This window comes from Leucopleurus acutus (assembly GCF_964270905.1).
Source record: "Leucopleurus acutus genome assembly, chromosome: 7".
NCBI lineage: Eukaryota > Metazoa > Chordata > Mammalia > Artiodactyla > Delphinidae > Leucopleurus > Leucopleurus acutus.
The window spans coordinates 27348879-27362606 of record NC_139150.1 but is presented as its reverse complement, the minus strand read 5'-3'; the positions used below and the strand labels follow the sequence as shown (position 1 = coordinate 27362606).

General features: G+C 36.0%; 1 protein-coding gene across 10 annotated transcripts in view; it reads left to right on the top strand.

Moving 5' to 3' along the window:
* FKTN (fukutin) overlaps positions 1-13728 on the top strand; it is an 89499-nt gene that overhangs the window by 23774 nt on the left and 51997 nt on the right. For all 10 annotated transcript variants that reach the window (XR_014326303.1, XM_082842131.1, XM_082842136.1 and 7 more), the window contains exons 3-4: positions 149-208; positions 4004-4207. Coding sequence is in view for 9 of the 10 variants with exons in the window: in XM_082842131.1 (XP_082698257.1) it covers positions 149-208; positions 4004-4207 (264 nt within the window). In the remaining variant the exon portion in view is untranslated. The remainder of the gene's footprint in view (positions 1-148; positions 209-4003; positions 4208-13728) is intronic.

Here is a 13728-nt window from a genome sequence, read left to right as displayed (position 1 = left end):
TTAGCTCATGACTGTATGAAAATAGGTATTTAGATAATGCTTTTTAATGATTATGAACCAGTTATATAGATTGAATCATACCTACCCTAAATGGAATGTTGCATGCTGGGCTTTGAATTTACTACAATTTTTTTTTTAATCTTCCTAGAATGGAGCTGGTTTATCGAAATCCAAAGGAAGCCGAATTGGATTTGATGGCACACAGTGGGTATGTATGATAATCAAGAACTTCCTCAATTGCCATGTTCATTTAGTTCATTCATTTATCTACTTAATAAGTATTTGTTGAATGATGACAATGATAATAGCTAGCTTTGTGAAAACAGGTAGTAGGTGATAGAAAGGAAGAGGCAGACCCTGTGCCAAGTGCTTTACATGCAGTATCTCATTTAGTCCTTGTGCAAACTTTAAGAAGTCAGTACATATGTTTATCCTCAGTTCACTTAGAAAGATTAAGGTTGGTTGGCTAATAAGTGGCTGAGTCCAGATTCTAACTGCTTGCCTCCAAAATCCTCATTCACTGAGCTGTGGTGCTTCCCCAAGTGAATAAATATGTGAATCAGAATTGAACCAAGAATAAAGGTAAATAGGAGTACCTATTTACCTAGTAAATGTACCTAGTAAATAGGAGTTTAGGAGTAAAAATCTATTCAACATGTTTTCTTTTTTTTTGGCTGTGCCGCAGGGCTTATGGGATCTTAGTTCCCCAACCAGGTATCGAACCCAGGTCCCCCGGCAGTAGAAGCACAGAGTCCTAACCACTGGACTACCAGGGAATCCCATGTTTTCTTTTTAAGATAAGGAAAATTAGCAATATGTACAATAAATCCCTGTTTCACAGCCTGTACATTTATACAATTTATAAAATATATTTTCTTTTTTCTAATCAAATTTAGAATGAAAAACAATGCTAAAAAATTACGTTTATCCTGTTAGCATACATATTGGATATGACTAGTTATTTCTTGTGGATACACTTCAATCTTTGGCTTCTCTTTAACCAGAGACATGAGAGGCTTTAGATTAGAAGTGAGTTTTCAAATCACCAAGCAGCTATAAAGTAGTGATAATTTTAGGTCATTGCTGATACCAATTGGATTTGAACTATGTTTAAAAAGTAAAGTCTGAGATATCCTATATCAGACTCCTCAACTATCAGGTCTAGAAGTATCAATGTAAACTTTTAATTTATTAAAAGTAGCAGTTCTGCTTTGTGAACTTAGGGTAGTCTGAGGGGAAAGGGAAGCCCTATCTCTTTCATTCAGGGAATGACCCTTGAGGTGGGAGAAAATAACAGATTGTTTTAAAAGGGTTGACTTCCAAGATAAATGAGCAAAAAATTACGGAGCAGCTTACTACATTCAGTGAGTTCTCTTTGTTAATTACATTGCATGGTACTGAAAATCACTCCGTATAATATTGGCAAAGTCATAGGGAAGGGAGAAGTAGTACTAAAATACTTTTGTTCTAATATTTTAGAAGGAACAAAAAAGTGAAATGTCATCAATAGATGTGATACTGAACTCTGATAAAATCCTAGAATGAGTTATTAAACAGATAATTTGAGGGGCTTAGAAGAGAAAATATGATGATTATTAGGAACTAGGTGTTCACTAAGGACATGTCCTGCCAAGCCCTTGTGGAAGAATGGACTGTTACAGTCTCATTGTATCCTTTTCTCAACAAGACGTTTTTCTTTCCTGTAAACAAAATGAATTACTGAAGGTCAGATGATAATAGTCATGTTGATTAAGAATTAATTGGATTTAGAGTCAATTGGACATCTATGTCCAGGGAACCTTGATGATTGCATTGATAACAACCTGGAAGGCATATTTAGAAGGTGAGTTGTAGAATCTCTCCTTGACCCTGCCCTAATCTATATTTATATTAATAATCATAATGAAGCTGTGTGTTCATCAAGTTGAAAGAGATTCATTCAACAAACACCAAGTTGAAAGAGATTCATTCAACAGACATTTATTAAGCACCTTATATGTACTAGTATCTGTCATCTCATCATCTTCCTTCCTCTTTTATTCTCCTAGTGTAAAGCACAGAAAGTAATAGCCATGAAAGAAAAAACTTTTGATAAATTAGGCTCTCAAAATTTAAAACTTCTGCTCATCAAAAGCCACCATTAAGAAAATGAATAGCTAATGCCACAGATTACAAAATATTTGCAAAACATGTATCTGAAATGAAAGATTGGTATCAAGGATAAATGAAGAAGTGCAATTCAGTAATAGACTTTTTTGTTCATAATCTTTATCAAATTCAACAAGTGTTGTATTCCTGATTTGCTAAGAGGTTTTAATCATAAATAGATATTGAATTTTGTCAAATATTTTTTTGTGTTGAAATTATCATAGAGTTTTTCCCCTTTACTCTGTTGATAAGGTGAATTTTATTGATTGATTTTCAAATGCTGCCTTTCATTCCTGGGATAAACCCTACTTGGTCATGATATTTCCTTTTTTTTCTTTCTTTGGTCCTTTTTTTAAAAACTACAGGAATTGATTTTTTAGTATCTTGTTAAGTATTATTTCTTCTGTGTTCATGAGGGATGGTGGTATATAATTTTCTTTTTTTGTAATGTCTTTGTCAGGTTTTGCTATTAGGATTACACTGGCCTCATAAAATGAGTTTGGAAGGATTTCCTCCTGCTCAGTTTTCTGAAAGAGTTTTTGTACACTGGTATTATTTCTTCTTAAAGCTTTGATAGAATTCACCAGTGAACCATCTGAGTCTAGAGTTTTTTCTTGTTGTTTTGATGGCAGGTTTTTTTTTTTTAATACATAACAAATTCAATTCTGTTAATAGTTATAGGGCAAGTCAGATTTCCTGTTTCATTTTGTGGTAGTTTTCTTAATCTTGTTCTTAAAGAAATTTGTCCATTTCATCTGTTATTGAATTTGGGGGCATAATTGTTTATTCTAACTTTTTACTTAGTTGGCTTTCCCTCTAAGAGATGATAAACTCTTCTAGAATAGAGATTATTATATTCTTGGTATTTGCATAATACTCTACAGTAAAAACAAAGGATAAGAGACTGATTACTGCCTTTATCTCATTTTTTAAATTTTTATAATTCTTGATACTCTATTTATTTATCTTGTATATGTTTTTATAAGTTTCCTCAGATTTTGTAAATAAGAATTTATCCTTAATTCCCTGAAACATCTTTTTTTGATGGCATACATCCCTTTGAAATCATTATTGCTTTCACTAAAGTAGGCTTTTAAGCAATAATGTATTTCAGTTATTCTATTTAACTTGACTACGCTTAGGTATTATTTACTCCTAAGTGTGATTGTTGTTTCAATTCTAATTTTGAAATTTATTTTTTCCAGTAGGGTGTTCTGTTTAGCACTCAACAGAATTATATTTTTAAATATTACAGTATTATTAGAAAATCAAACTGTAGATAGGAATGGTCAGGCAGGCGATGTATTTTAGTTTGTCTTTTGACTGGCAAGATTATTAAGCAGTATTTCAAATATGAAGAAAAGTGGCACATACAACTGATTTTTGGTTTCAGAAAGGTTGACATGACTGATTTTTGAAAACTGAAAAGGCTGGTATTTCCTGTCCCACTTTTGCTTGAAAAGATTTAGCTACTACCAAGGGAATAATTTGTAAGCCCAAAGTTCTCATTTCAGATACTACTTCCTCTATGAAGATTTTGTTATCCTTCTGATGTACAGTTAATTAGTAGCTATTGTTCTGTACTCTATAATAGGTTGCATATATTTCTACTATAGCATATTTTACGTTGTATTGTAAATATTTGTTCGTCTTCCTCAGTAGACTGTATACTTCTTGAGAACAGGGACAATGTATTATTTATTTGTGGGTTTTATTTTTTTAGCAAACTAATAAGCATGCAATCTACTGAGTAAGCAGTCTAGATATCCTTATAATATTAATGAATAAAAATTTAATAAGATCAATTATTGTATTGGTTTAGAAGAACTAAGGGGATTCTTTTCCTCTCAAACAGCGCACAGTTAAAAAATTTATTATGCTAACATCCAGTCAAAATGTACCTGTGTTCCTTATTGATCCTTTGATTCTGGAATTGATTAATAAAAACTTTGAACAAGTCAAGAATGCTTCTCATGGCTCCGCTTCAGAATGCAAGTTTTTCTGTGTTCCAAGAGACTTTACTGCATTTGCACTACAGTATCACCTATGGAAGAATGAGGTAAGATGATTTGCTTTCAGATAATGGAGTGTCTTTTACAAAACAGTATGGGATTAAACCAATTTAAACTGTAAAACATTTTAAAATTTTCATAAAGACTTTTATAGATTGTATCAGGAATACTTTAAGCAATAAGTAACAAAACACAATAGTGGCTTAAGCAAATAGGGGACTTATTTTTCTGATATAACAAGAGGTTAAAATGTTGGTGGCTGTTGGTATTAGTGGAGCTGTCCACTGAAGTCAGCATGTGCATCACTGAAATTCTTCCTGCATTTCTCTCATCCTCACAAGGTAGCTGTTGTAGCGCCAGGGTATCATAGTGACACTATCTATCTTTTTTTTTTTTTAATTACTAATACTGGTGTTTATTATCACCACAAACAAGATAAGAGTACCATTTTTTTGTACCTTTTTAAAAACTGACTTTTTTCAGCCATTGCATGAAGAGCCATCTTTAATGTCAAGTTATATACATGAATGGGCCAACTGTGTCTCATCCAAACTTTGTCCAAAATTTGGATATCTAATCATTCTTTTTTTTAAATTTCTTATTAGTCATCAGTGTTATACACGTCAGTGTATACATGTCAATCCCAATCACCCAATTCATCACACCACCACCCACACCACCCTGCCACTTTCCCCACTTGGTGTCCATACGTTTGTTCTCTACATCTGTGTCTCAATTTCTGCCCTGCAAACTGGTTCATCTGTACTGTTTCTCTAGGTTCCACATATATGTGTTAATATACGATATTTGTTTTTCTTTTTCTGACTTACTTCACTTTATATGACAGTCTCTAGATCCATCCACGTCTCAACAAATGACCCAATTTCGTTCCTTTTTATGGCTGAGTAATATTCCATTGTATATATGTACCACATCTTCTTTATCCATTCATCTGTCGATGGGCATTTAGGTTGCTTCCATGACCTGGCTATTGTAAATAGTGCTGCAAGGAACATTGGCATGCATGTGTCTTTTTGAATTATGCTTTTCTCTGGGTATAGGCCCAGTAGTGTGATTGCTGGATCATATGGTAATTCTATTTTTAGTTTTTTAAGGAACCTCCATACTGTTGTCCATAGTGTCTGTATCAATTTACATTCTCACCAACTGTGCAAGAGGGTTCCCTTTTCTCCACACCCTCTCCAGCATTTGTTGTTTGTAGATTTTCTGATAATGCCCATTCTAACTGGTGTGAGGTGATAGCTCATTGTAGTTTTGATTTGCATTTCTCTAATAATTAGTGATGTTGAGCAGCTTTTCATGTGCTTCTTGGCCATCTGTATGTCTTCTTTGGAGAAATGTCTATTTACGTCTTCTGCCCATTTTTGGATTGGGTTTTTTTTTTTTTTTACTATTGAACTGCAGGAGCTGTTTTTATATTTTGGAGATTAATCCTTTGTCCGTTGATTTGTTTGCAAATATCTTCTCCCATTCTGAGGGCTGTCCTTTCGTCTTGTTTATGGTTTCCTTTGCTGTGCAAAAGCTTTGAAGTTTGATTAGGTCCCATTTGTTTATTTTTGTTTTGATTTCCATTACTCTAGGAGGTGGATCAAAAAAGATCTTGCTGTGATTTATGTCAAAGAGTGTTCTTCCTATGTTTTCCTCTAAGAGTTTTATAGTGTCTGGCCCTACATTTAGGTCTCTAATCCATTTTGAGTTTATTTTTGTGTATGATGTTAGGGAGTGTTCTAATTTCATTCTTTTACATGTAGCTGTCCAATTTTCCCAGCACCACTTATTGAAGGACTGTCTTTTCTGCATTGTATATCCTTGCCTCCTTTATCATAGATTACTTGACCATAGGTGTGTGGGTTTATCTCTGGGCTTTCTATCTTGTTCCATTAATCTGTGTTTCTTTTTTTGTGCCAGTACCATATTGTCTTGATGACTGTAGCTTTATAGTATAGTCTGAAGTCAGGGAGTCTGATTCCTCCAGCTCCTTTTTTTTCCCTCAAGACTGCTTTGGCTATTCGGGGTCTTTTGTGTCTCCATACAAATTTTAAGATCTTTTGTTCCAGTTCCGTAAAAAATGCCATTGATAATTTGATAGGGATTGCATTGAATCTGTAGTTGCTTTGGGTAGTATAGTCCTTTTCACAATATTGATTCTTCCAATCCAAGAACATGGTCTATCTCTCCGTCTGTTGGTATCATCTTTAATTTGTTTCATCAGTGTCTTATAGTTGTCTGCATACAGGTCTTTTTTCTCCCTAGGTAGGTGTATTCCTAGGTATTTCATTCTTTTTGTTGCAATGGTAAATGGGAGTGTTTCCTTAATTTTTATTTCAGATTTTTTATCATTAGTGTATAGGAATGCAACAGATTTCTGTGCATTAATTTTGTAACCTGCAACTTTACCAAATTCATTGATTAGCTCTAGTAGTTTTCTTGTGGCATGTTTAGGATTCTCTATGTATAGTCTCATGTCATCTGCAAACAGTGACAGTTTTACTTGTTCATTTCCAATTTGTATTCCTTTTATTTCTTTTTCTTCTCTGATTGCTGTGGCTAGGACTTCAAGAACTATGTTGAATAATAGTGGTGAGAGTGGACATCCTTATCTTGTTCCTGATCTTAGAGGAAATGGTTTCAGTTTTTCACCATTGAGAATGATGTTGGCTGTGGGTTTGTTATATATGGCCTTTATTATGTTGAGGTAGGTTCCCTCTGTGCCCACTTTCTGGAGAGTTTTTATCATAAATCGGTGTTGAATTTTGTCAAAAGCTTTTCCTGCATCTATTGAGATGATCGTATGGTTTTTATTCTTCAGTTTGTTAATATGGTGCATCACATTGATTGATTTGTGTATATTCAAGAATCCTTGCATCCCTTGGATAAACCCCACTTGATCATGGTGTATGATCCTTTTAATGTGCTGTTGGATTCTGTTTGCTAGTATTTTGTTGAGGATTTTTGCATCTATATTCATCAGTGATATTGGTCTGTAATTTTCTTTTTTTGTAGTATCTTTGTCTGATTTGGTATCAGGGTAATGGTGGCCTCATAGAATGAGTTTGGGAGTGTTCCTTCCTCTGCAATTTTTTGGAAGAGTTTGAGAAGAATGGGTGTTAGCGCTTCTCTAAATGTTTGATAGAATTCACCTGTGAAGCCGTCTGGTCCTGGACTTTTGTTTTTTGGAAGATTTTAATCACAGTTTCAATTTCAGTGCTTGTGATTGGTCTGTTTATATTTTCTACTTCTTCTTGGTTCAGTCTTGGCAGGTTATACTTTTCTAAGAATTTGTCAGTTTCTTCCAGGTTGTCCATTTTATTGGCATAGAGTTGCCTATAGTAGTCTCTTAGGGTGCTTTGTATTTCTGCGGTGTCTGTTGTAACTTCTCCTTTTTCATTTCTAATTTTATTGATTTGAGTCCTCTCCCTCTTTCTCTTGATGAGTCTGGCTAATGGTTTATCAATTTTGTTTGTCTTCTCAAAGAACCAGCTTTTAGTTTTATTGATCTTTGCTGTTGTTTTCTTTATTTCTATTTCATTTATTTCTGCTCTGATCTTTATGATTTCTTTCCTTCTGCTAACTTTGGGTTTTGTTTGTTCTTCTTTCTCTAGTTCCTTTAGGAGTAAGGTTAGATTGTTTATTTGAGATTTTTCTTGTTTCTTGTTTCTTATAGCTTGCATAGCTATAAACTTCCCTTTTAGAACTGCTTTTGCTGCATCCCATAGGTTTTGGATCGTTGTGTGTTCATTGTCATTTGTCTCTAGGTATTTTTTGATTTCCTCTTTGATTTCTTCAGTGATCTCTTGGTTAGTTAGTAACGTATTGTTTAGCCTCCATGTGTTTGTGTTTTTTATGTTTTTTTCCCTGTAATTCATTTCTAATTTCATAGAGTTGTGGTCAGAAAAGATACTTGATATGATTTCAATTTTCTTAAAGTTACTGAGGCTTGATTTGTGACCCAAGATGTGATCTATCCTGGAGAATGTTCTGTGCACACTTGAGAAGAAAGTGTAATCTGCTGTTTTTGGATGGAATGTCCTATAAATATCAATTAAATCTGTCTGGTCTGTTGTGTCATAAAGCTTCTGTTTCCTTATTTATTTTCATTTTGGATGATCTGTCCATTGGTGTAAGTGTGGTGTTAAAGTCCCCCACTATTATTGTGTTACTGTCGATATCCTCTTGTATAGCTGTTAGCAGTTGCCTTATGTATTGAGGTGCTCCTATGTTGGGTGCATATATATTTATAATTGTTATATCTTCTTCTTGGAGTGATCTCCTGGTCGTTATGTAGTGTCCTTCCTTGTCTCTTGTAACATTCTTTATTTTAAAGCCTATTTTATCTGATATGAGTATTGCTACTCCAGCTTTCTTTTCATTTCCATTTGCATGGAATATCTTTTTCCATCCCCTCACTTTCAGTCTGAATGTGTCCCTAGGTCTTAAGAGGGTCTCTTGTAGAGAGCATATATATGGGTCTTGTTTTCATATCCATGTAGCAGGCCTGTGTCTTTTGGTTGGAGCATTTAATCCATTCATGTTTAGGGTAATTATCGATATGTATGTTCCTATTACCATTTTCTTAATTGTTTTGGGTTTGTTTTTGTAGGTCCCTTTCTTCTCTTGTGTTTCCCACTCAGAGCAGTTCCTTTAGCATTTGTTGTAGAGCTGGTTTGGTGGTGCTGAATTCTCTTAGCTTTTGCTTGTCTGTAAAGCTTTTGATTTCTCCATCGAACCTGAATGAGATCCTTGCCAGATAGAGTAATCTTGGTTGTAGTTTCTTCCCTTTCATCACTTTAAGTATATCATGCCACTCCCCTCTGGCTTGTAGAGTTTCTGCTGAGAAATCAGCTGTTAACCTTATGGGAGTTCCCTTGTATGTTATTTGTCTTTTTTCCCTTGCTGCTTTTTTTTTTTGTGGTACGCGGGCCTCTCACTTTTGTGGCCTCTCCCGTTGCGGAACACAGGCTCCGGACGCGCAGGCCTAGTGGCCATGGCTCACAGGCCCAGCCGCTCCACGGCATGTGGGATCTTCCCAGACTGGGGTACGAACCCGTGTCCCCTGCATCAGCAGGCGGACTCTCAACCACTGTGCCACTACGGAAGCCCTCCCTTGCTGATTTTAATAATTTTTCTTTGTCTTTAATTTTTGCCAGTTTGATTACTGTGTGTCTTGGCGTGTTTCTCCTTGGGTTTATCCTGTATGGGACTCTCTGCGCTTCCTGGACTTGGGTGGCTATTTCCTTTCCCATGTTAGGGAAGTTTTCGACTATAATCTCTTCAAATATTTTCTCTGGTCCTTTCTCTCTCTCTTCTCCTTCTGGCACCCCTATAATGTGAATGTTGTTGCGTTTAATGTTGTCCCAGAGGTCTCTTAGGCTGTCTTCATTTCTTTTCATTCTTTTTTCTTTGTTCTGTTCCGCAGCAGTGAATTCCACCATTCTGTCTTCCAGGTCACTTATCCGTTCTTCTGCCTCAGTTATTCTGCTATTGATTCCTTCTAGTGTATTTTTCATTTCAGTTATTGTATTGTTCATCTCTGTTTGTTTGTTCTTTAATTCTTCTAGCTCTTTGTTAAACATTTCTTGCATCTTCTCGATCTTTGCCTCCATTCTTTTTCCGAGGTCATGGATCATCTTCACTATCATTATTCAGAATTTTTTTTTGGAAGGTTGCCTATCTCCACTTCATTTAGTTGTTTTTCTGGAGTTTTATCTTGTTCCTTCTTCGGGTACATAGCCCTCTGCCTTTTCATCTTGTCTATCTTTCTGTGAATGTGGTTTTTGTTCCACGGGCTTCAGGATTATCACAATCTATCTTTTGATGGGAAATTTTCCTCAGGAGCTTCTGGTAAACTGCTTATAGCTCACTGTCTAGAACTATATTCATATGTCTCCGTGTTGTGAAGGTGGCTAAAAAAACAGGTATTTAGCATTTTCTTCAGTGTAGGCAGGCAGGTAGGAAGGGATTTGGTGTTGAATTTTCGGTATCTGCCACATAAGGTATACATGAGGGTAGTATTCCTCGTCTATAGCACTATTCTTGATGGTTTGTAAGTGCATAGGACTTGTTTGATACTCGAGTGGAGTGCTTCTTAGCTGTATCCAAAAATTCAAACTTATATTTTCATCCTTTTTAAATGGTTACAAAGCAAAGGTTAGATAGTAGTCAAAAAAAAAAAAAAAAAAGGTCTCAACCAAACATGTCAAAAATTTGCTTACTCCTTTATTTGGAATACCTCTGACTTTTCAGTTTCACTGTTTTTCATTCTGAGGAGTTATTCAAATAAGAGTAAGAAAATTAGCATCAGATTAAATGAGCTCAACTATTTAGTCAGCCACCCATGATAGATGTGCACTAGCTCTGCAGTGGATCTGTTTTAGTTGTGTTGACCACTGATAGGTGGGGCTTATGTTCCAGGGTGATGGTATGGTCTGGCAGAGCACTATAAGCTGCATGTTTCCTTGATTGCCCAGACTCTTAGACAAGGTCTCAAGAGAGTGAGTTTTGACTTTTTTCTGCCTATGGTTCTTCCCAGGCAGTGATGCAGGTGATGAAACAGATAACATGTTTATATAACATGATGTTTGTTTGCTTGTTTTTTTTGTGTGTGTGTGGTACGCGGGCCTCTTACTGTTGTGGCCTCTCCCGTTGCGGAGCACAGGCTCCGGATGTGCAGGCTCAGCGGCCATGGCTCACGGGCCTAGCCGCTCTGCGGCATGTGGGATCTTCCCGGACCAGGGCACGAACCCGTGTCCCCTGCATCAGCAGGCGGACTCTCAACCGCTGCGCCACCAGGGAAGCCCTGTTTGCTTGGTTTTTCGTTCCTCCCAATTTTATATTGATATTTTGAAAATATTTAAACTTACAGAAAAGTTAGGACATGGCATTTTAATCAAAAGAATACTAGTACTAGGTTTAAAAAGTCAGATAGTAAGGCAAAGCTCATAATGAAAAACATCAGTATCTGACTCTTCTCTCCTCCCCACCCCTTATTCCCACTCTTAGAGCCAACCACCTTCAACTCTCTCTACCTTGTTTATCTTCTCCTTTATAAATGAAATGTTTATGCTTCTATTTTTAAAATATTTCATATTTAGATTATGAATTATGAGAATTTAGCTGTCATATCTATTTTGTCTCATGTAGACACACACACACACACACACACACACTCTTCTCCCATTACCATGACTGTATCATATTTTGTAGTTAAATCAATAGTCAGTGTTTATCTTACTATGAATATATAGATAATCACATGAATGCTACCTAGTTTACTCTGAATATTTTCCTTTTCTTATATGACTCTCTTTCTCTTTTTTTGTTTGCTAGTTTTCTATATATTTATCAATAATCCATGTACGAACTCTGCAGCAGAAACATAAAACTCTCAGTAGGATCAAATACATCAGATCATTTCTCAGTTCCTTTTTTTTTTTTCTGGAGACATCCCTCCTAGATCTCGTGGTCTTTCTGCCCTAATACAGTCTGATCTGCTCTGCAGATACTGTTGTATAACTCCTCTTCACAACATTTTAGGAATTCTCTTTGGAGAAAGGTTGAATGGGAGGTTGAAACCTTGCATATCTGAAGATGTTTCTTCTTACCTGCACGTTTGATTTCTAATTTGCTTCTGCTGTGTAACAGTTGTCCCCAAATTTAGTGGCTTAAACAACAACCATTTATGTAGGTTATGATTCTGTGACTTAGCAATTTGCGTAGGATTCAGCTGGGCAGTTCTTCTGGTCTCAGCCAAGTTCACTTGTACAGCTGCCAGTCAGCTAGGCAGCTCTGCTTCTTCAGGATGGCTGGCTGTCAGATGAGGCAGTGGAGGTGCCTGGGCCATGTGTCTTTCATTATCTAGGTTAGTCTAGGCTAGTCAGAGAAAGCAAAAGCATGCAAGGTCTCTTTACATTGTTAAAATATGAAGAGTTCTTATCCATGAACATGAAATATATCTCCTTTAATTTAGGTGTCCTTTGGTGTTCTTTAATAGAGTATATTTTTCTTACAGATTTTGTGCATCTTTGTAAGATTTATTTCTTGCTACCTTATAGTTTTGTGTGCATGGGGGGGTGTTAATGTAGATACTTTTCCTCTTCTTTTGCCAATTCATTATTATGGGTGAATTAGAATGCTGTTGTCTTTTGTGTTTTGATCTTGTTTTCCAGCAACTGTACTGAACTCTGAACTCTATAGGTAAACTCCAATAGTTTCTCTCTCCTCCCTCAATCCCCTACCTCCTTTTCCTCCCTCTCTTTCATTTTCTCCCTCTTTGAGTGTAGGTCATTGTATTCTCTGCACAAAAAGAAAATTTGGTCTCTTCCTTTCCAACTCTTATGCCTAATTTCTTTTTCTTGTCTTATTGGTTTAGGTAGGACCCCCAGGATAATGTTGAATAAAAGTGTCTTTCTTTCTGAACTTGTTACTTGGATGTTGGACTTCCAAAGTTTCATTTTCTTATCTTTGCTCTGTGATTTTTTTCATCTCTTTTGTTAACTGTTCTACTTTTAAACAAAATCTTTAACAATGTCATTGATTTTTTTCATATTTTGCTTAAAATTTAATATCTTTATTTTCTAAAAGCTTTGTGTACTCTGTTTCTTATAGTAGCATTCTTATTTTATGGGTGCAGTTTTGTCTTTTTCCCTCTTCAGATTTTAAAGGTTTGTTGTTTTTCTTTTTTTTAACTTTTTTAAAAATAAATTTATTTATTTATTTATTTATTTTTGGCTGCGTTGGGTCTTTGTCGCTGCACGCGGGCTCTCTAGTTGCATCAAGAGGGGGCCAACTCTTCGTTGCAGTGTGCAGGCTTCTCATTGTGGTGGCTTCTTGTTGTGGAGAACAGACTCTAGGTGTGTGGGCTTCAGTAGTTGTGGCACACGGGCTCAGTAGTTGTGGCATGCGGGCCCTTAGAGCGCAGGCTCAGTAGTTGTGGTGCACGGGCTTCGTTGCTCCACGGCATGTGGGATCTTCCCAGACCAGGGCTCGAACCCATGTCCCTTGCATTGGCAGGCGGATTTTCAACCACTGCGCCACCAGGGAAGCCCCAAGGTTTGGTGTTTTTAAAAGAAAGTCTTTTGCTTTCTACCGCATTTTGTTTTTGAAATTCCCTTCTTTGTGGGTGTTTGGGTTTTGGTATGGTTATTTTATTTTGTCTGTTTTTCATGATACAGGTTTTCTATAGTGTTCATTGATCTTTGTTCATCTTTAAGAATGAGGCACTGAATACCAATTGGAAGCTTTTTTTTTCTGGTTAGGCCTCATTAACTAGTGGACTTCACTATAGGGTAATAAGAGTATGCCAGCTTTTTCACTGCAAAGACTCCTAAATGTCAGTATTTGTAGGTCATTCCTATTGGACTGTTTGAGTTCCTCATAGAAAAAGCCTACAAAGCTTATAAACCTTTTTTACAACAAGTATTTTATCATTCCTTTATTTTCCCAAAACGAAGTCTATAGAAATTATAACTTACCTACATACATAATCTCCCAAATCCTGTAATGTCTCAACTATAGTATAAAGTAGAAATGAAAGGAAATGTATATTTCA